The sequence below is a fragment of the Crocodylus siamensis genome, chromosome 3 (assembly GCF_052110815.1).
Source record: "Crocodylus siamensis isolate JL-2025a chromosome 3, ASM5211081v1, whole genome shotgun sequence".
Classification (NCBI taxonomy): Eukaryota; Metazoa; Chordata; order Crocodylia; family Crocodylidae; genus Crocodylus; species Crocodylus siamensis.
In genome coordinates this window covers 52,642,610-52,663,249 of record NC_143397.1, presented here as the reverse complement: position 1 = coordinate 52,663,249, position 20,640 = coordinate 52,642,610, and the positions used below count along the sequence as shown (strand labels likewise).

At 39.3% G+C, this 20,640-nt stretch overlaps 1 protein-coding gene across 1 annotated transcript in view; it reads left to right on the top strand.

Annotated features, from left to right (window-relative positions):
* The window catches only part of ST8SIA4 (ST8 alpha-N-acetyl-neuraminide alpha-2,8-sialyltransferase 4), a 125,460-nt gene that overhangs the window by 43,430 nt on the left and 61,390 nt on the right, over window positions 1–20,640 (top strand). The window contains exon 4 of the mRNA XM_090038333.1: window positions 11,631–11,924. Coding sequence (XP_089894459.1) covers window positions 11,631–11,924 — 294 coding nt within the window. The remainder of the gene's footprint in view (window positions 1–11,630; window positions 11,925–20,640) is intronic.

Sequence of the window (20,640 nt, the reverse complement as noted above, 5' to 3'; positions counted from 1 at the left end):
ACTCCCTTCTCAGCCTCTGGACTGGTTGAGGGGGAGAGGCAAAGTTTGCAGTGGGGATTGGCTCTGCTCCCAGAACTGGGAGCCAGGATTCACACCCCCTTCTCAAACTCCCAGCTGGCTGGGAAGAGCGAAAAGCCTGCACTGGGGTTTGGTTCCACTCCCCCAGAACCAGGAGTGGGGCCCAAGTCCCCTAACTACTTCCCCTTCTCAGCCTCCAGGCCAGTTGAAAGTGGGGCATGGCTCCACTGTGGGCTTTTCCATCCCCTTCCCTTCAGCTGGCCTAGAGGCTGAGAAGGGGCATTGCTCTCAGTTCTGGGAGCAGAGCCAAGCCCCAGTGCAGGCTTCTTCTCTCCCACCTCAGCCAACCCAAGGCTGAGAAGGGGTCATGGCTTCTGCCTCCCAGATCTGATGGGTTGGTCAAGGCCCTCTCATGACCCCTTCTCCATCCCTCTCCCATCAACCTGCCTGAAGGCTAAGAAGGGTGCATAGCTAGGGGGCTTCAGCCCCACTCCCAGCTCAGAGGGACAGAGCCAAGCCCTGCTACAAGCTTCCCCCCATCCACCTGGAGGCTGAGGAGTGGGCATGGCTCCTGGATCCCAATTCTTGGGGAGGAGCCAAGCCCTCTTGGGAGCTTCATTCCCACTCCCACTCCCCTCAACCAGTTGGAGGCTGAAACGGGGCCTTGGCTAGGGGACTCCAGCCCTGCTCCCAGCTTCAGGAGGTGGAGCAAGCCCCCTGCTTCAGGCTTCCCTTCCTCCCCTCCCCTCAGCCAGTTCCAGGCTAAGGAGGGGGTGTGGCTTCTGGGTCCCAGCTCTGGGGGTGGAGCCAAACCCAGGTGTAGGCTTCCCTGCCCTGCTGCCTCAGCTGGCTGGGAGGCTGAGAAGGAGGCATGGTTAGGAGACTCCAGCCTCACTCCTGGCTGTGGGCAGGGCAGAGTAAAGCCCCCAGTTCTGGTTTCCTCCTCTTGGGCTGCTCCTAGCCAGTGGGTTTTTCCCCCCCTACCCCTTGCTCAGCTCACTGGGAGGCTGAGGAAACAGTGTGGCTTGGGGAATCAAAGGGCTCCAGGCTCTCTGCAATGGCTACCAGGCTGGGAAGTGGGCTCTAGCACCCCGCACCTGTTGATATGGACCACTGCAGGGGTCTGGCTGCCTTTTCTGTTTGAAAAGTGAATGTTAGTTCACTTGCTTATCTGTTCAATCTACGTTGGTTAGAGAAACCTGCAGAGACTGAATTGATTCAGCCTCAGGTTTTTTGACTGTCAGTACTTAGCCCAGAAGTTCAGTGAAACCTGGCATTGATCCTGTCTTGCTGAATCCAGTAAATATACTAGAAACATACCATTTTCATATTCTGGATACATCTACATGAGATGGTCTGAGCGCAGTAGACTAATTCTACTGTACATTATTGTGGGGTGCAAAATCTGTGTTTATCCATTAGTGCACAGTAGATTTACTCTAGTGAACGTTAACGTCACAAAAAACCATTTGTTTGTGCTAATGCGCAGTATCACCAATTACAACACATTAAATTAGTACCTGTCATTACAGGTAATAAATGTAATTAGCTGTAATTATGGTGCATTAATGAATGTGTAGACATGCCTTCCAAGGGTTTGATTCCTCCTAGAAGTAAAGTGCTCTCAGTGAACATTAAAGTAGTATCTGGTTGCTTTAATTAACAACAGCCCATTCTGGGATGCTGGTGAATTTCAATACTGTCCAGAAACCTCATGGTACATTTCACTATAGCCAACTTCTGAACTGTTCAGTCCTTTCCAGTCTCCAGCCTTGCCACTCAAAGACTTCATAGAGCATAACTGTATGTGCAAGTTCTTTGTTATACACGGAGAAATTTTCTATCCTTTTATGGCTACTATATAGCACTTTTTATAAAGTGCCTTATTGCTGCTTAGGGGGAAGAACAGGGGGATGGAATCTGTCATTTAGAATATTTCCTTTTCATTTTCAGAGATATTACTTTATGAAAAAAAGCAGAACACATAAAGTTTTCTGTTGTATATTCATATAGTGCATTGCATTATATTATTTCATGTAAAGGTGTTTCAATGTTGCCTCTCAATTAAGGGCTTTGTAGCTTCACTGAAATGATATTTAAATGTTTCAGTAAATGTTCCATCAAAAGTTAAATCATATATTCCTCTCTTAAGAAAAACACATTAAAATTCTCAAATACTGTATCTTCTCATACAAAGTCATTTAACAGTACTCTTCTAAATAAAATACGGAAGTCCTGAAGAAGCTAATTCACTTTAAAATTGCCAACATTTGAATCTTCTCGTCTAAGTAAAAGTTCTGTTGCACTGCAATCTTCACCCAATAGTGACTTTTCTATAAGCCTGCAAATTCTCTAAAATAATTCTTCCAATTCTGAGGTTTCTAGCTAAATGAAATAACATAGTGCTTAGTACAGTTCCAGTGTGTAAAAACTACTTGTCTTTTTACACTCCAAACAAATATCGTCATTTCTGCTCAACAGAAACTTCTCAAATAGCTAAGCAATGAAAATTTAATTTTGCGTGTGGGTAATATGGCTGATGTCACACAAGTCTGTATTTAAAGTATACTACTAGCCTAAAAAAATAACATATCGAGTTCCTGTGTTCTGTCCATACTCATTCTGTTTCAGAAGCACAGTTTATAAGTGAAAGTGACATCCACCACCTCCACCCCACCGCTGCAGGTGCTATTCCTGGTAATGCAGCCTGGTTTCTGAGAATTAATCTGAATTTCTGTCTCTCACATCATGCTCTGTAACAAAGCTCTTGCCATCCAAAGCAGCCTTTCTTTTTTTTCCACTTTTCCATTATTTTGAAATTATTCCCTCAGTGAACCCTACTTGTTTTCATGAAGTCTGCATAGGTACATCATGCTGGAACTTAATAAACAGCATGTGTTGATTATACACAAGAAAAAGTGATATCTAACTAGGTTCATCTAAGCTATTTTGGCTTTCCAAAAGTAGGAATTACAGAGGAAAAAAGTAATAGAAACCTTTTATTTTTGGTTATTGTTACAGTAAGTCTTGTTCAGAGTATGCATAGGGAGCAGGTCTGGGGAATCAAATTGTCCATTTTTTTTTATTGTGTTCTTTTTTTTTTTTTTTGGGAAAACCTACTCTTCCGAGCAGAATTGCACTTTTAGGTGTTATGTGAATGGGCATTGGACAATTTCAGTAAAGACTTTAAAACATTTTCATCAGTGCTCCTTCAGGTTCTGTGAAGGTGTTATTCTATTGTCCTTTCTCTTTTCCTATAAACCGTCCTAGTGTGAAATAAACTAGCTTTAATTACAATATGTGAGCAAGGAGCAATACTGGTGGTGCCTAGAATTATATTGCTCACTTCATTCAACACTTAACAGTTTAGAAGTTCAGCTTTCTTTTATTTCTGTTTTGTTTCTTCTTTTCTCAGTAAAAAAATTGGCCTTAGATTTGTCAGCTGTACGATTTAGTGCAAGACTGTCCAACCAGCAGTCCACAGGTTGCATGTGGCTTGTGGGGGGTTAACATGCAGCCTGGTCATTGGGGGTCAAGTGATTTAGAAAATCAGGATGATTATTTAGGAAACTAAATGATACAGCCATTTTACCTATTCTGCTTAGGACATGTTAACTGCATTTATCACACAAGTGTCCATGTATTCAAGCTGTAAAACACGTTAGGTATGATTTTATCATAGCAGTTAGGACTTTCTGCAGGAGGAATGTCTCTGGATTATATTAAATAACATACATTCAGTTACCATCCAACTAGTCCACACAGATAATACAAGCACAGTTCACTGCTTGTTGGTCCCAGGCCTGGTACTGCACCAGTCTTGAACTGGTTCCAGTTCAGTGCCAGGACTGGGACCAACAAGCAGCTGATTGTGGGTCACAGCCCCTGCACTGCATTGGAGTCCTGAACTGGTGACTGCTGAGGACATGTTTTACCTTTACTACTGCACAGATTGAATATATACTAAATGTCTTATGTAACAAGCCCTGAGAGCTGAGAAGCCTTGCCTTAAACACTCCATTTTATAAATCTTGGACTGAGTTTGTGATGAGGAGGGTAAGCCAAGAGACTAATTCAGAGTCTAGTAAAACAGTAATATAATGATTCAATGACTCATATAGACATTGAGGACTGGTCAAATATCACAACAGGATAGGGTTAAGAGAAGCAATTTGTTGACATCATAACTGATTTATTTCTGGAGCATGCAAGAGAGGCCTAGCTTTTTATGTTTTTCCAGGAACAGAGATAACTAAAAGTATAAGTAAAATTGTGTAAAATTAAGTATAAGTAAATTGTGTAAAATTAAAACACTTAACACATCCTTGTTAATTAACAAAGGGAGGTTGTCTTTTTTCAGACTGCTTTTAAACACTCAAAACACTTAAACTTTTTTTTTCCTTCCAACAAATCTCTAAATCTGACAGAACTCTCAGTTGCTTTTAAGATTATCAAAATTAAATTTCTCCTTTTAAACAAAAACATCTCTTCATCCACTTCTGTATGTAATGGTCTACTTCTTTAGCTTGCTTCTTCACTTCCTTCGTTTTACAATTAAGATAAGTAACTTACCAGTTAGTACAGCTTCACTATAAGGAATATTTTTTCTTCTCTATTTTGAATATCAAAAGTCCAGTTTCTTGCTATACTCCAAGATCACAACCACAGAGCTCTTCTATAATCAGGAAAAAAATCTATTTAAATATCATAAAATATGAATAATCATAATTTTAACCCCCACCATCACCACTGAATTAGTGATTCTAAAATTCCCCATATTACAATAATATGTTTTTCTGATTTTGGTTTGAGAGCTGCCATGCAGATTAATCATATTATATAGAGTAATAAGTAAAACTCTATGCACACAAAAAGGCAGAGTTATAGGTACTGTGGGAACTACAACTTTCAGTTTTCTGGTTTTCTGTGATTAAAATCTCATTCACCATATTTTACTGATGTAGCTTTTTCATGTAATATATAGCAAACTTTCAACGATATAAATTCCTTTCTTTATTGCCATGTCAAAGGACCTGTACTGGAAACAACAGTAACAACTCAGTTAGTCATGGTTAATGGTTCAGCAAGGACTGCCAATAAAGAGGTAAATAATGTGGATTGCCACCATTTAGTCCTTCCCTATCACTTTGTTGCATTGCCTCAAATGAAAGAAATCTACATCATGGGCATAGTGATACTTAAGAACCAGGGACATAATGATCTTCAGCATAAATTATGGTTTTGTAAAACAACAAATGAGGAAACTTGTTATCAGTTGACCTTAAAAATGATACATCCCTTTTTTAATGAAACCAGCCAAGAACTCTGGATTCTGTGACAAGTTTTACAGGAGACCTCAAGGGGCAGATATAATCCCTATGTAGCCTAGGAGAGACCTTAGGGTAGAGAGGACTGTGTCAGGGTGATTGTGGAGCCACTATTGTGAGGAATTCTGGGGTGATCCAGCTGCCTTATATTAGAGGACTATTTGCTCTAATTTACAGCAGGAGGTGTAATGGCTCCCGGAGTACTTCATAATGATTCCCTATTCCATGCAGGTTACTAATTATTACTATTGCTCTTCCATCTTATGAAATGAAAGTGTCCATCCCATTATCAAAAATGATCACTTTCTGCATACTAGATTTAGTTAAAAGACAAGATGATGAAACTGTTTTCCATTAAGTACATCTAAAACATTGATGTCAGTTTCTGCAAATAAATGAGTAGATACTACTCTCATTGGTCAGTTTCTGCTAAGAGATTTTGACTGTTTCCAGAAATTCATAGCTGCCTACACACATGCTCCTTCACATTTTAATTAGAATGCTCCAGTGTTGCTGCAGCAACACGTGTATTAAACCCACACACTATTAAAAATGGCCATGGAGCACTTTGACTAAACCTCATTGATGTAGGTTTAGATGAAGTGTCTCGTGGCAATTTTTTAATGCATGAGGGATTAATACATGTGACGCTGTGGTGTTTTAATTAAAGTGTCTGCTGGGGAACCTTTCTAATTAAAATGCTGCCGCCCACACCTCTGAGCACATGCATAGGCAGCCCAGGATCTTTGGAGTCAGGGTTCCAATTTTGGTCTATGGTGGTGATTAGTTTGTTTTGAAACTTACCAAGGTTTCCTGGATGCGAAGGGAGAAAAGCTGATGTTCTTGCTAATAATATAGAGCCATATTTAGATTTTTGGGTGTGTTACATTTATTAATAGACTAATGTGAATAATTTGGCTTTTGCAGTATATTTCTAGTTAATACCATATGGTGGATTTACTAGAATTTGATCCACTTTGATCCTTGATCTAGGGAACTAAGAGCATGCCTCAGTTGTATCAGGATCAGTAAACAAGGAATTATTTATTGCACCTGGAAAAGAAGTCTGGAAGAAGAAGGACTTTCACAGCAGTTCTGTTCAAATTGTGTTTCTCTGATTACTGTTGCTTTACTGGAATCTTTATACATACCCAGTACTGTACAATACTTTTTTTCATGAAAGCATATGTGGTTAATTTGACATGAACTCATAAGATGAATGTTTATCTTACTGTCTTCTCATGGCTTGCTTATTCTAGTTAAGATTTTATGAATAAATATATTGTTTGCTATCCTAAAAAAAAAACTAGAGCAAGGCTTAAATCATACGGCATTGTATCATATCATATGCACTGGTAATTTTGTGGGTAACCTTTTTTGTTAGATAGGGAAGTAATCGTAAAGGACAGGATACAACCAACATATACTATGAACCTTCCCCTCCTGTTTACCTTTTGGTAAAGACCTCAATACCATCAAACGAATTTCAGAACATTCGTTGTGTACCAGGGGCTTTTCTAAGTGAGAGAAGCTAGGAGAAAGTAAGAAGCTGTTGATAGACTACTTTTTAAAATATAGAAGCATTTATCTTTTATTTTTCTAACACCAGAATTATCTACCGATATAGAATTACATAGAAAAAAACAAGGGAAGAAGCAGAACATCCTTTTCTCGTAAAGTTCTTGTGTGAACAGTTTCTGCTTGCATCATTTCTTTCATCAGTCTATGGTAAGGAAGCTGTAGAGATAGTTTTGCAAGTTTCTGCAAAACATGATGAATTAGTTTCAGTACTCATATTTATAGCTGTTTACTTCCATCCTAGAGTCAATCTACAGTGCAGGACAGAACTGACAATTTCTGAATGCTTTTTATATTCACAATTTTACTAAGTGACTTGAGGAACTTTTCAAGTCTGTCCTGCTTGGCTTTGATGGGGGAAGGCCTATTTAGTGTCAAGGTGACTGAAGTGATGACAATATTTTTTAAGAGAATCTGGGAGTACCAGAAAAATGTATTTGAAATGATTTTAGACAACCAAGTAGCTGGAAGATATCAATACTGCGGCAAGTGGGAAGTATATAATCCAGTAACTGCCAGTGTAGTATTTATTCCCTTATGAATTCTGACTGGGCACTGGCAGGGACATTTCTATATTACTTTTTATTAATGGGAGAAATTAAAGTTTATTTTGTGCCCACTGAAGGGCACTATTTAACCTTTGGGCAGTAAAAAACCTCTAGATACAGAAGAATTAATTATACAGTTCTCATCAAGTGTGTGCTTAAAACCCACTGACTTCCATAAAACTTAAGCGCAAGCTTAAATTTAAGCCTATGCCTATGCACTCTCTTGAATGGAAAAATGTTCAGAAAAGATAGTAGAAGATATTTGTTGGCTAAGAAGAAAATACACTTGTTATTTAAATACATTTGTAATCATGATACAGGAAAAAAGCACTATATTAAAAGTTAAAAACAAATCAGAAACCAATTCAGGAAATTATTTTCACATGCTTAGTGTGTAAGTGCAATGTGCAGACTCACATGTGAATATCTGAGACACTAAGAAGTCTGAAACCGAATTACAGCTACCAAATGCTTTAGAATCTGAATCTTCCAGAAAAGAAAAATATAAATGTCCAGATTGTAGATTCTTGAGAGCAGACATTTACTTTATGAACTAGAAAGAAAAAGTAATGAAATACATAATTATATGTGAAGTCTAATGGCATAAACATATTGCAGTTAGATGTGGGTAGTTATTGTTCAGCAAATAAAGTGCTGAATTCAAAAGAAAGCACCAGTTTCATGAAATGCTAAGAACATTTTGCTGATAACGTAATAACAGAGACACTAAAAATAACATTAAACTTGTATAAAAATCAAAACAGAAAGCATACAAACAATAAATGTCTCCAGGGGAATAGTTTATGTCCAATTTTATTGAATGGCATAAATATTTAAACATCATTCTAAACCTCAGTCAAGGTGGATAGTTGCAGAATTGAAACGATTTTTCTTATAAGATATCCATCCCTGTAACATGTATCTGTCTACCAAGTATTATTTTAAAAACAGAATCTGAAAGAAATCTTGATATCAGATTTACTAGCTGGTAGCCTAAATTACTTGGTAGGAACAGTTTATTATAAAAATGTGATTAATCTGAAGAGGTCATTTAGAATGCCATAAACATTTTTACCATGTATTTCTTTGTTAAGAGCGTGCTTTTTAATTTTGAGATTTTGTAGGTATTTGCACTATTTCTATAGTAGGCCATAGTAGGTTGAGAAAACTATCTGCATTGATGTCTTATGTTCAATAATTATTGGAATCACATTATTTGAAGGAAATAGCCCTTTCTAGTTAAGTGCCCCTCCCTGCTTTCTTCTTCTAGATATTCTAGATATTCTGTGTCTAGATATTTTTAAGTCTTCCTCACAGACACTGGGTGTTGGCTACAGCAAAGGCCAGGGACTTTGACTAGGGTGTGCCAATGCTCCTTCAGGGACCAAAAATGGAGGTTCCTGCATAGAGGATCCTGCCAAGGGTCAGACCGATTACCATATTTAGGGTCGGGAAGGAATTTTAGCCCATGGTCAGTTTGGTATAGACTGTGGGGGGGTGGGGGTTGCCTTCCTCTGTAGTGGGGAGTGCACCCCTCTATCCAGGATCTCTTGAGCATATATTATCAATACTTTATAGAAGCAGGTTGTTGACTGCCATGGTTCCCCTGCTTTACCTGTGGCAGGGGAGACTTTGGGGTGTAAAGTCTTTGTTGGGTCAGGGTTGATGGTAGTTTTATGTATAGTTTAGTTTATGGATTGTATACAATGGTTTGGATAGGGATGATCCTGCTGCAGGCAGGGAGTTGGACTAGATTACCTCTGGAGGTCCCTCCCAGCCCTACTTCTCTTTGACTGTATGACTCTGAAATAGGTAGGGAATAAGCATAAGTCAGATAAACATTGCATTTTCATGTAATACTATTAATTTTCCTATCAGACTTCTATATTGCCATTGCATCTTAATGGAAACTATCCTAATGGACATCCCAATACTTTCATGAAACAACAGCCGCTCGGAGCACATTTACTATCACCAAAACCAAACCAAACAAAATAAAAATCAGGCCTTAATATTTACAGTTATGCTCATTATCCATAATCCATATGCACCTAAATAATTAGTTGTATTTCCTAAGGGCAAAATTCCAATGCTAGAGGCAGTTGATATTGGGGAGGGGGTGGAAATGCAATTTATTTAACTGACCATTTATGTATAATTGGATATCTAATTTTAAGGTTTGAATTTGGCTAAGAATTGTAATAACAGTGCATGAACAACCCCATTACCAAGGACTATATTTGGGTCTGCTTATTACTGCAAGCCTACCTGTTAAATATGTACTGCTAGATACATTAGACTAAGAAAGTGCGCCATTATGAAGCATAACCTTTTATATTAGAGACATTACTGCTGAATCAGTGATGACACAAGATATTAGCTATGCAGTCTGGCTTGCTGAAGATTATTTTTCAGGTTCTAGAGGAAATTACATTTAGATACCATTTTCTAACTACACAGAACCTTTGGAAGTGAAGAGAGATTTAAAAGATTGGGCAGGTCACTTAATTTCTTTATGTTTCTATTCTGTTATTGTAAAATAGGAATGGTACTTCTTTTTCATGTACTGTTATTTCATATTCTTGTGGTTTTTGACAGTGCTGGGTGCTGTTACCAAGATAACATGTATTTTGTTATAATTTTAACCAAAAATATTTCCCATGTTTCTCCCCAACAAAAAATGACAATGAAAATAACAAAAGGTTGAGTTACAAAATGACAAAAACAAAGAAACGCCAAGAGACCCCCTAAGCACGTGGACTACTTGATGCCTTGTTTTTGGTGTGCACCTGAATTAAATTGATTCTGTTATTCTTCCACAGACAACAGAAGATCCAGGAATGTGGCAAAGGGGAGAGGGGGAGGAGGGGAGGGAAGGGAGCCCTCCCAGGGAAGTCTTCCTTCCATACAGACAGTTTGGCCATGCCATGCATGCACAGTGACCTATGAGATACTGGGCTCCTGCTAGAGTTTGAATGAGTAGTAGCTCTGAGCTCATGAACTGATTGGTGTAGGATTTGGCCAGAGCCCCTACTTTTTTGTGGCTGCAGAACCCAGGGGGTGAATATTTTCCCTTCCCTCCACCTTTGTATTGAATTTGGCAGGAGGGGAAAGGAAGTGATGAAAAGTGATGGCAGCATTTACCCTTCAGGTTCCTGGGTTCTAAAACATGAAAATGAGAGCTCCAGACAGACGCTATGCCAAGAGCTCACAGGCAGCACAGATAAAGGAGGGTGTGACTACGTTACCACACTTCCCCTGGATCTGCCCCTGCCAGCAGATATAATTTGTTCCTAAAAAGGTTTAAATTTAATCCATTCATAGATTATTAAGTATATCTTATCTGACTGTGTTACAAATTAGTTTAATGGCAAAAAATGAACTGTTAAGGAAGTGGTCTTATGTATGTGTACATATATACACACACAAAATTGTAGCCATAAAAAGATTTCTGATGGTATGAAGAGCTTCAACAAGTTTAAGCTTGGAAAACTCATGAGGTCCCTGCAATTTTAACAACAAGATCTTGGTTTGGAAAGTGGAAATTTTCAATACCCTCCCCAAGGCAAACATAAATACTACCTGTTTTTTGTCATACTTTTACATTTTGATGAAAAATCATATACATACTAAATGATATATTTTTGACCAGCTGTAGTAACAACCAAATAACCCCAAACCAATATAATTTTAGTTAAATATTGTTTTAAATTTATATTTAAGTGATGGATAACAATAAGAAATTATGTGTTATTTGATTGGCATGGTTGCTATTAAGAGTTTGAGCTATAACCTACTTCAAATAATTTTATCAAGACAGCACAAACAAATAAGCGCATATGAAAACCAATAGATAGTAGAAGCAATATTCTTATGCATAATTGCTTGTCTAGGTATTGATATTTTTTATTCAAACATTAATGATCTGAACTTCAAATATACTGTACAGCATCTTCATTGCTGAGTTGATTACAATTGATACCTTTTTAGAACATTGTGTGGGTCCATGCAAACTTCATACAATATTATTTAATTCTATATTGATTACCAGCAAAAAAACCATACATGTATGTTCACTCTCAGCTTTCTTTTTACGCATTTTAACTAAGTTAATGTTTCATAGTTATCATCCTTTATGTTTTATTTTTGTCCTCTTCAGGTGCAATCTAGCTCCAGTGGTGGAGTTTGCTTCAGATGTGGGAACGAAATCTGATTTTATTACCATGAATCCATCAGTTGTACAAAGAGCATTTGGAGGTTTTCGGAATGAGAGCGACAGAGAAAAATTTGTGCATAGACTATCTATGCTGAATGACAGTGTCCTTTGGATCCCTGCTTTCATGGTCAAAGGTGGAGAGAAGCATGTGGAGTGGGTTAATGCATTAATCCTTAAGAATAAATTGAAAGTGCGAACCGCCTATCCATCACTGAGACTTATTCATGCTGTCAGAGGGTAAGTGTCTGGAAAAGACTGGTCTGTCCTTGGCACAGTGGAACTTGTAACTTAAATTTCCAGTAAAAAGGTAAACACTCTAGGAAACTGTTACAAGTATCATAACATTTATTAATTTTATAATAGATTTGCCTTTTTAATATTTTTTATTAAAAATATATTTTTAATAAAGTTCATATAATTTGGTAATAAATGCCATCCACTCATTTAGTCTATTTGAAGGCAAACAATCAGAATGCTTTAAATAGGTAAACTTTATTCTCTTCCTCTACAAACAACATGCTTTTATCCTGTTAGGAAGGTATTCCTGGAAAAAGCAAATCAATTCCAAACATTCTTGGGAACCTTTGGAACATAATGGGCAATAAAAATCCTACAATACCTCTACTAGGAGAAGATCGAGCAGCATTGTAGAGGCAAGAAAAACAACTGCATTTTCATATGGAATCATTAAATAATAACCGTGGAAATGATTTGTCAGGTCTGGGAGATCTGAAAAGCTGCTCTGTAGTGGTACGAGGAAAAAAAGAAGGGAAGTTTCTCAGGCAGTTTCTCAGAACCCTTTCTTACCCCAAGGGTTTGTCCTCCTGAATGCAGCCTACTTTTTGAGCCAGTCGACTAATCAGAAAAGTAGAAGTTGTGAAAAGTTATGTATATGGTTAATGGCACTCTGCATGGGGATCTGATAGATTTTTTTTTCAATCCCATAACTGAGTATAGACATGTAACTGTCTTGTAACTGTCATCCATGTGTTGTCATTTCAAGATTAGACTATTGTGATTTATTCCACAGGGGGCTATCCATATGGGTACAGCATGTCAACTCATTTGTTAAGTGTTGAGTGAGTATTGTGTCAAACACACATTCAATCCATGCTTCAAGAGTAGTAGTAGCTTTCTGTGAGTTGCACAGTATTTTGGATATCTGTTTTGATCCAAACATAGAATTGCAGGATCACATGAAAATAGGGCTGGGACGGATGTCAGGAGGTCATAATCCAGCGCACTACTTAAGGTAGGATCATCCCGGACTCAACCATCCCAGTCAAGTCAACAGTTGTAAATGTCTTGGGGCCTGCCTGAGAAACTGCCCTTCTCTTTCTCTCATACCACCACAGAAGAGGTCAGATAGGAAGTGTAAGCAGGTGTGGACAGACATAACAATTGATGTGTTTTCAACTGAAACACACTTGGAAATTCTTCAGCTAAGCAGGTACACATATATCCTTGTGCTGTTCCTGGTTGGAGCATTCTGGCAGACACTGGAGCAGGCTGCAGCCACTTGAACTTCCACTCTCAGCTTCCTCCTCTGCCTTGCAGGGTCAGGTGGTAAAGATGGGGGGAGAGCGGAGAGCCAGAGAAGAAAGGTGAATATGGTGGACAAGTGGCAACAGCTTCCAAAGCCTCTAAACCTTTATTTTTGTCCTCAGAGTAGAGGGGATTTGGGCTCCAACATCAGTGGGGTCCTAGCAGCCTTTCATGGAAGACTGAGGATCAGTCCAACTCTAGCCTCAACCCCAACACAGCTCTTATTTTCTGTCCCCGTACATGTGACAAAAAATTATATGTTTCAAGACAGTACTTAATTTAAAGAGGTACTATTTTGGCATGTTTTGGTGACATTTTAAAGGGCTTGTATGAGTGTATAGCTGGCCTTTGGAAATGTTTAAATTGTTGTGTGCCTACTGATACACGTAAGAGCAGTTTCTGTGGATGCCATATGTGGAGGCCATGGATTCAGAATTCAGTCATCTTCCAAGTGATGGGGACCTTTGATGGCATTAAGCAAGTAAACATAGCCATTTGAACATGATTTAAGTACTGGTAAGAGAAGTTTAATTTGGTATTGAGTTTTCTGACAGTATGTGTTTGTTGTATTTTTTTTAGTTGTGCTGCTGCACTTTAGTTATATTTGGGCTTTGATTTTGTTGAATTTTCAAGTTGTGTTCAGGGTGCCTAGAGCATATGGATTGGTGTGGTTTGTTTAAGCATGTGTGCATATATCTGAATAAATAAGTTCAGTTTCAATTTCAAAACATCTGTTTCCATTTCCATCTGTAGAAACAGTTTAAATTATCAAAAGTGACTAGTAATTTTGACTGCTTTAACTATCTGGTCTGCACAGGGTTCAGGCTAAGCTACCTCAGAAGGGCAGAATCATAAATTGGGAAGCCAAAACTGAATCACCCAAAATTGCTAGTCACCTTTTTGAATTTAGACAACTATCACTAAGTCGCAATTAGCAACATCCTGCGATGAGATCTTGCTTTTAGGAAAGTGTGCTTGGCTGTTTAATTCAGTGCTCTCCTTTTGTATTTTAATTATCTACTTTCTATCTGACTTACTGGCTGCATTGTGTTGCATGTTACAGTAAGCAACACAAAATCATCATTATTAAATATTCTTTACAGTTTTCTTGAATAATATGAAAGAACATGAAATGAAAACAAAAGATTTAAAAATGTTTATGGTCTAACTCCATTGGCTTCTATAGTGAGATGCAAGCAATTTAATTTTACTTCATGTTTCAAATTTAAAACTAGAATAAAGAAAGATTTCATTACTTTTAAAGTAAATATTCTTTTTAATGTCCAGAAGACATACTTTACCTGCTTCGGAAAAAAATTGCTTGTTCATAGTAATCAGGTGTAATATTAAATACAAGTTTAGTCTAGGAAAAGAATACCACCTCTTTCATATTAAACAGAAAATAGTTTGGTGCTAATTTATTATATTTATTTTATGTATATATTTCAAGCAGAACACTATATATTATAGCAGTGGTAGAAGCTGATAGGTAAAGATTATTCTCAAAGTTTGTATTAATATATTTAGTCACATACCACATACAGCCATTCCCCCAAAATCACCCCTTAAGTGGGGAAGCTGATTTTTCTTCACTAAATAGAAGCAGGGAAGAACAGAAGAAAGCAGACACTGTACTCTGGTTGCCAAAAGGGCCACCACTTCCCTCCGTCTCCACCAAGAAAATTGGTGGAGTCCTGTGTTAACCCTCTCACTGCTGCAGTAGATTTTGGCTGAGAGCTGTACCTTGTACCTGAAGTAGCAATTGAGCTGACTCTGAGATGAGCTGCTTCTTGTGGTCTGTAGGTGATAAGGCTTGTGGTGTAAAAACAACTCTTCATTCCTTACAGAACTATATACAATAAAGAAGTAACGTTTTTGCTATTGCTTTTGCAACAATATGGCTCCTGACACATCAGATAGTTTCCTTCCCAACTGTCTCCTGGGATGCTACACTTTCTGGACACTCCATTTCCACTTTCCAGGAGGATTTACTCTGTCACACATCTGAACATGACTCTGGAAAAATCTATTTTTTCCTTATATTCTGCCTTTGAAAAACAAGGTGCATCTCTTATTTGGGAGCATATGACATACAAAGGAAAAGATGATAGAAAATTTTAAAAACTGCCTGAAATAAAGTTTTATATTCTCCTAGTAATAAGCCTGCAACCTAAAAACTGAAGTAAATTTAAATCTACACAATGGGAAGTTTACTAAGTTACTCTAAATAAAAACTTTTCTAGCTTCCACTACTAACTTAGATAATACAGTCTTGTTTAACAATGAGGTTTGCTGTTAAACAATAGGCTTGTTTAACAACAAAAACATTGCTAGGGGAGGGCAGGAATGTTAATTCTTTTAGTCCATCTTAACTGTTGCAAGTACTCTACTACAGTGGTTTTCAGCCTGTGGTCCACCGACCCTTGGGGGTCATCAGACTATGTCTAAGGTGATTATGATCAATCAAAAGTATGTGAATAGCCAGTTACAATTCAAAGAGGTCTGCACTTAAAAAAAAAAAATGTAGGTGTTCACAAATGAAAAAAGGTTGAAAACTTCTGCTCTACTATTAGCAGCCCAGAAACTGAATGGGTCCTATTAAGAATGCAGTTAGAAGCAAGATACTCAGCAATAACAATTTAAGGAGCCTTAATGAGGTGTGAAAAGCTAAGCTGAGGCTAGCTAGGGCAGTCTGTGAGTAAAAAACATAAGGAGTCCCAAAGAGGGACAGAAAGCCAAGATTAGACAATTCCCACATCAATTAGCAGGCAGGCTTAAATGAGTTTATATTATCCTTTAATATAGGAATCAGTGGGATTTTCCAAATCTCTAGTGCTACTTGTGGAATGTAAATGGCTACATGCCTCTCACATAGGCTTCTTGAGTAATTTATACTGGTTGAAACAAATGCAAAGCTGACCCTGATTGTCAATTCAAGTAGTAAGTATAAATTGCATACTGTGACTTAAGAATTCTAAAGACTATTTAGCGCATTACAATTCTACATTTATTTTGGTTTACTTCTGTTGATTTTTATTTTTTTAAAGTAAAGTATATGATGATATGTGCACACCTGAAAGGCATTTTTCTGATGTAGTATTATCAAAAACTATTTTGTGAAGAGGCCGACCTTTTTATTTGTAGAAAATTAGTTTTGGGCGATTGCGAGCACACCCTTATCTTGAGCACAAGTCTGTATGAGTTAGCACATAGTAAACAAACTATGGTAAATAACGGAGCCCTCAGCTGAAGATAAAAGCAAGTGAAGGATACATAGTAGCAAAATGGAAAAAGAAAATGTACCCACAAATGCACTGCAGCAGAGAGCGAGAGAGAGACTTGTCAAAAGATCTAATCTATTATAGATAAAAGCTTTAGTAGTCAGTTAAACATTTTAACATCATACAACATTTGAAATGGAAAGAGGAAATCCTGTTTGAGTTACTGCTGAAATGAAAACAAGCAAGTGTTAACTACAGAAAGTAGTGTCTGTGCAAGTATCTTATTTTATGATGTGATTTTCCTTGCTTATTTGCTTGAATTTGTTTTGTTAAAACACCAAGATTCTTAGAACTTCCATATCTTTGCTCTGGAACATAGCTTGATGGTTGTGCATCGAGGACTGCAAAGACCTGAAGTACACAGTGGGACTGTGACATTTAGGATCATTTCCTATTATTACTATATTTACTTGAATCTAAGACAACCCTGTATTTAAGATGACCCCCCCCCCCACAACAATAAGGTTCTATATATGGAAAAATTATTAATTTGTTATAGGTTACCAGGTATAGAATCTAATTATCAGGGGGTTGTCTTGAATTTGTTCCTCCAACAATTGCTACAACAGGGAAGCAGTGGCTGGGGGGTGTCAGGTGGCTGGGGGGGGGCAGTCAGGAAGCCCCTTACTCTCTGCCCCCCACTTCTCCCTGCAGCTTTTCTGTCCTCTGCCACCTGCACAGCCAGCTCCCCACAGCTGCTGCCTCCCCCCTTGCTCCCAGAAATCTCTGCTACTTCCCCCTCACTCCCTACAGTCTCTGCTCACCCCTCACCACCCACTCCCTTCAATACATGCCCCTTCCTTCCTTTCTCATCACAGTATCTGCCTCCTCTTGCCTCCCCCCCATATCTGTCAAATGCTGCGTGGGCTTTATTTCCTCCCAGGTCATGAAGCTCAGTTCATGGAAGCATAGCCCTTGTCAGGCCACACAGCAGTATCAGCAGGCAGGGGATAGATTTTCTATGTGCTCTGTGCCTGGGAGGGAATCCAGCCTGAGCTGGATCCAAGCTTCACCTGACAATAAGGGCAGGGGAGAGGGTGCAGAAGATTCATAGATATAGGGTTGGAAGGGACCTTGTAGATGTTCTAGTCCAACACCCTGCCCTGGGCAGGAGAGAAAACTGGGCTCAAATGACCCTAGCTAGGTAAACATCGAGCCTCCTCTTAAAGACCCCCGGGGTAGGAGCCATCACCATTTTCCTTGGAAGTTGGTTCCAGATCTTAGCCGCCCTGACTGTAAAGTAGTGCCTCCTGATGTCTAGTTTAAACCTACTGTCTAGCAACTTATGGCCATTATTCCTTGTTCCTCCAGGAGGCTCTTGGGGGAACAAGGTCTCTCCCAAACCCCACTGGTCCCCCCTAGTAAATTTATAGACAGCTACTAGGTCCCCCCTCAGCCTTCTCTTGCGAAGGCTGAACAGATTGAAGTCCCGCATCGGGTCTGCCCTGCTGTCCCTGGATCATATGAGTGGCCCTCCTTTGGACCTTCTCAATGCTGTCCACATCCCTCCTGAAGTGCGGCGCCCAGAACTGGATGCAGTACTCCAGCTGCAGCCTGACCGGTGTCACATAGAGGGGGAGGATCACCTCCTTGGCCCTGCTTGTGATGCATCTGTGGATGCAGGACAAGGTACGGTTAGCCCTACTGACCGTGTTCTCGCATTGTTGGCCCATGTTCATCTTGGGATCAATAATGACTGCAAAATCTCTTTCTGCCACTGTGCTTCTGAGAAGGGAGTTCCCCAGCCTATAGGTATGCTGCTGGTTCCTACTGCTCAAATGATGCACCCTGCACTTGTCAGTATTGAATCCCATCCTATTTTCACTTGCCCACCCATGTAACCTGTCCAGGTCCTGCTGTAATCTGTCCTTCCCTTCTAGCATGTCCACCTCACCGCAAATCTTGGTGTCATCTGTGAATTTAAACAGGCTGTTCTTCACCCTGTCATCCAAGCTGCTAATAAAGAAACTGAATAATACAGGCCTGAGGACCGAGCCCTGTGGGACCCCACTGCCCACTCCCCTCCAGGTCGAAAATGACCCATCCCCCACCACTCTGAGTATGACCCCTGAGCCAATTTACAATCCATCTGACTGTGTAGGCATCAATGCCAAGATGTAGAGGGCAAGTGGAGGTGGGGTGGTGGTAGCTGCTATGAGCCAAATTCTGGCCTTGACTTGGGCTTAGGGTCAGAATCAGAGCTGCAGCAGCCATCTGCCCTCCCCTCCACTTTGTACATGAATGTAAGATGGGGGGCTTTGTCCCTATGTTGCTTGAGGGACATGCATCTCATCTTAGATTTGAGTAAACATGCTCTTTGTATTTCTACAAATTCTTTTTTAAGGTTCTAAACAAATAAATATTAACCTCTCTGTCTCCTCTCACTTGAACTAATGCTATTTTATTTGGAATATGCATCTTTTACATTAAACCTGGGGGGGTGGCAGGCATGCCACAAATTAAGCCCTACATCCTGCTTGAGTGCCTCTCCATTTCCCTTCTCCTGCCTAGTCTGCTACTCTGCTTTCTGCTACCTGACCTGCCTCTCTGCCACTGTGCTGACTGCCCCTCCCTTACCTGCTGTGTACCATACACAGAGACAGCCTATGCCAGTTTTTGCACTTGTGTTACAGGTTGTCCACCCCTGCATTAAACAATCATTTGTATGAAAGAAAGTATATTTTCTTAATTAGACTTTAACAGTTTGAGTGTTAGTCAGCAAAGTCACTAAAACCCTTGCATTAGTGCTTATATCATAACATCCTTCTAAAGTCATATTATCCGAAATTCTGTGAGATTTTAATAAGATAAAAACATGACTTCAGAAAGGTCTTCCAAAGTGGTATCCTAAACTTGAAAGGATAAGCTAATGGGGACAAATAAAAAGCACAATTTTATGTTTAATGGACTAAATGAGTTCATTAAGTTGTTTTGGAAGAAAGGGGTTTTCATTTCTGATAGACAAGGGCCCTTTGTAATTTGAACAACCACAGTATTTTTCCTTTTGAGGGACACAGAAGTTTATAGAGTTCTGATAGGTACAATGAGGATCTTCTCTGAGGCGTTACCTAACTTTATTAGATTTACAACTACAAATCCACATAAGTCTGCAAAATTGAGCTGTTAGTTATTTGTATTACACTAATGCTCAGGAACCCAAGTTAGTCTTAGGGACTGATTGCGATAAGTGTTTTACAAAAAAGGATGCTCCATACCTCAAAAAGCTTATAGTCACATTTTCAAATATTCATTTTTTGTCAAACAAGTCTGTACACTGTTTTTCTGCATTTAATTCCAATCCAGAGCACTCTGGTTTGAAAAAACAAAATTCAGATGTAGTGGAAAGCAGGCTAAGTGCTTTTATAACTTATTTTGATATTTGCCATTTTACCTGTTAATTAAGAAGGGAAATTAATTCTTAAAATCCTGATGACTGTGGGAAGAAGTTGCCTTTGCTTTCTTTCCAGTGTGCACATCTACACATGCTGTTAATCCACACATACACACACTCTGGACCTTATTGCTGCAGAGCTTTTTGTTCCTGGGTGCACCATTTGAATATACGCCCAGAATAAATAAAAGCCCCAGAGCATATTGTTCCAGAGTTTATTCACATGCAGGACATGAAGCCTGGTCAGAGCATCTTGGGCTGGCAGGAGAACCCAGTCAGCATGCCAGCCCAGGGTTGTCTGGCCAGGGTCCATGTGCAGCAAGTGGGGCAGGCTATAGCATTAGGGTGCTTCAGCATAGGGACTGCACCCTCATTCCGCAGCCAGCCCCATCACTGTCTACATATGTGCTGCAGGGCATGGAACAATTCTGTTGCAGGGTACTACTTGTGTTTACCTGGGCTAGCCTGTGGCGGTGTTGTCTACTATGACCTAATAGGGTTGCACATGTAAATGGTGATGTTTTATCCTGGAGCCAATTAGCCAGCTCTGCAGTAAATATCTCATGTCGATGCACCCAGTGACCGCCATTGTTAAGTTGTTCAGGTTTATGTGTTTTGCTTTATGTTCATCTTCTCAAAAGCATCAAGCATAGGTGTCCAGAAACAGGATATTAGTCTTACTAATCTGATCTGGTTTGGTCAAATTATTTGTTTATAAGACCGAATAGTGCATATG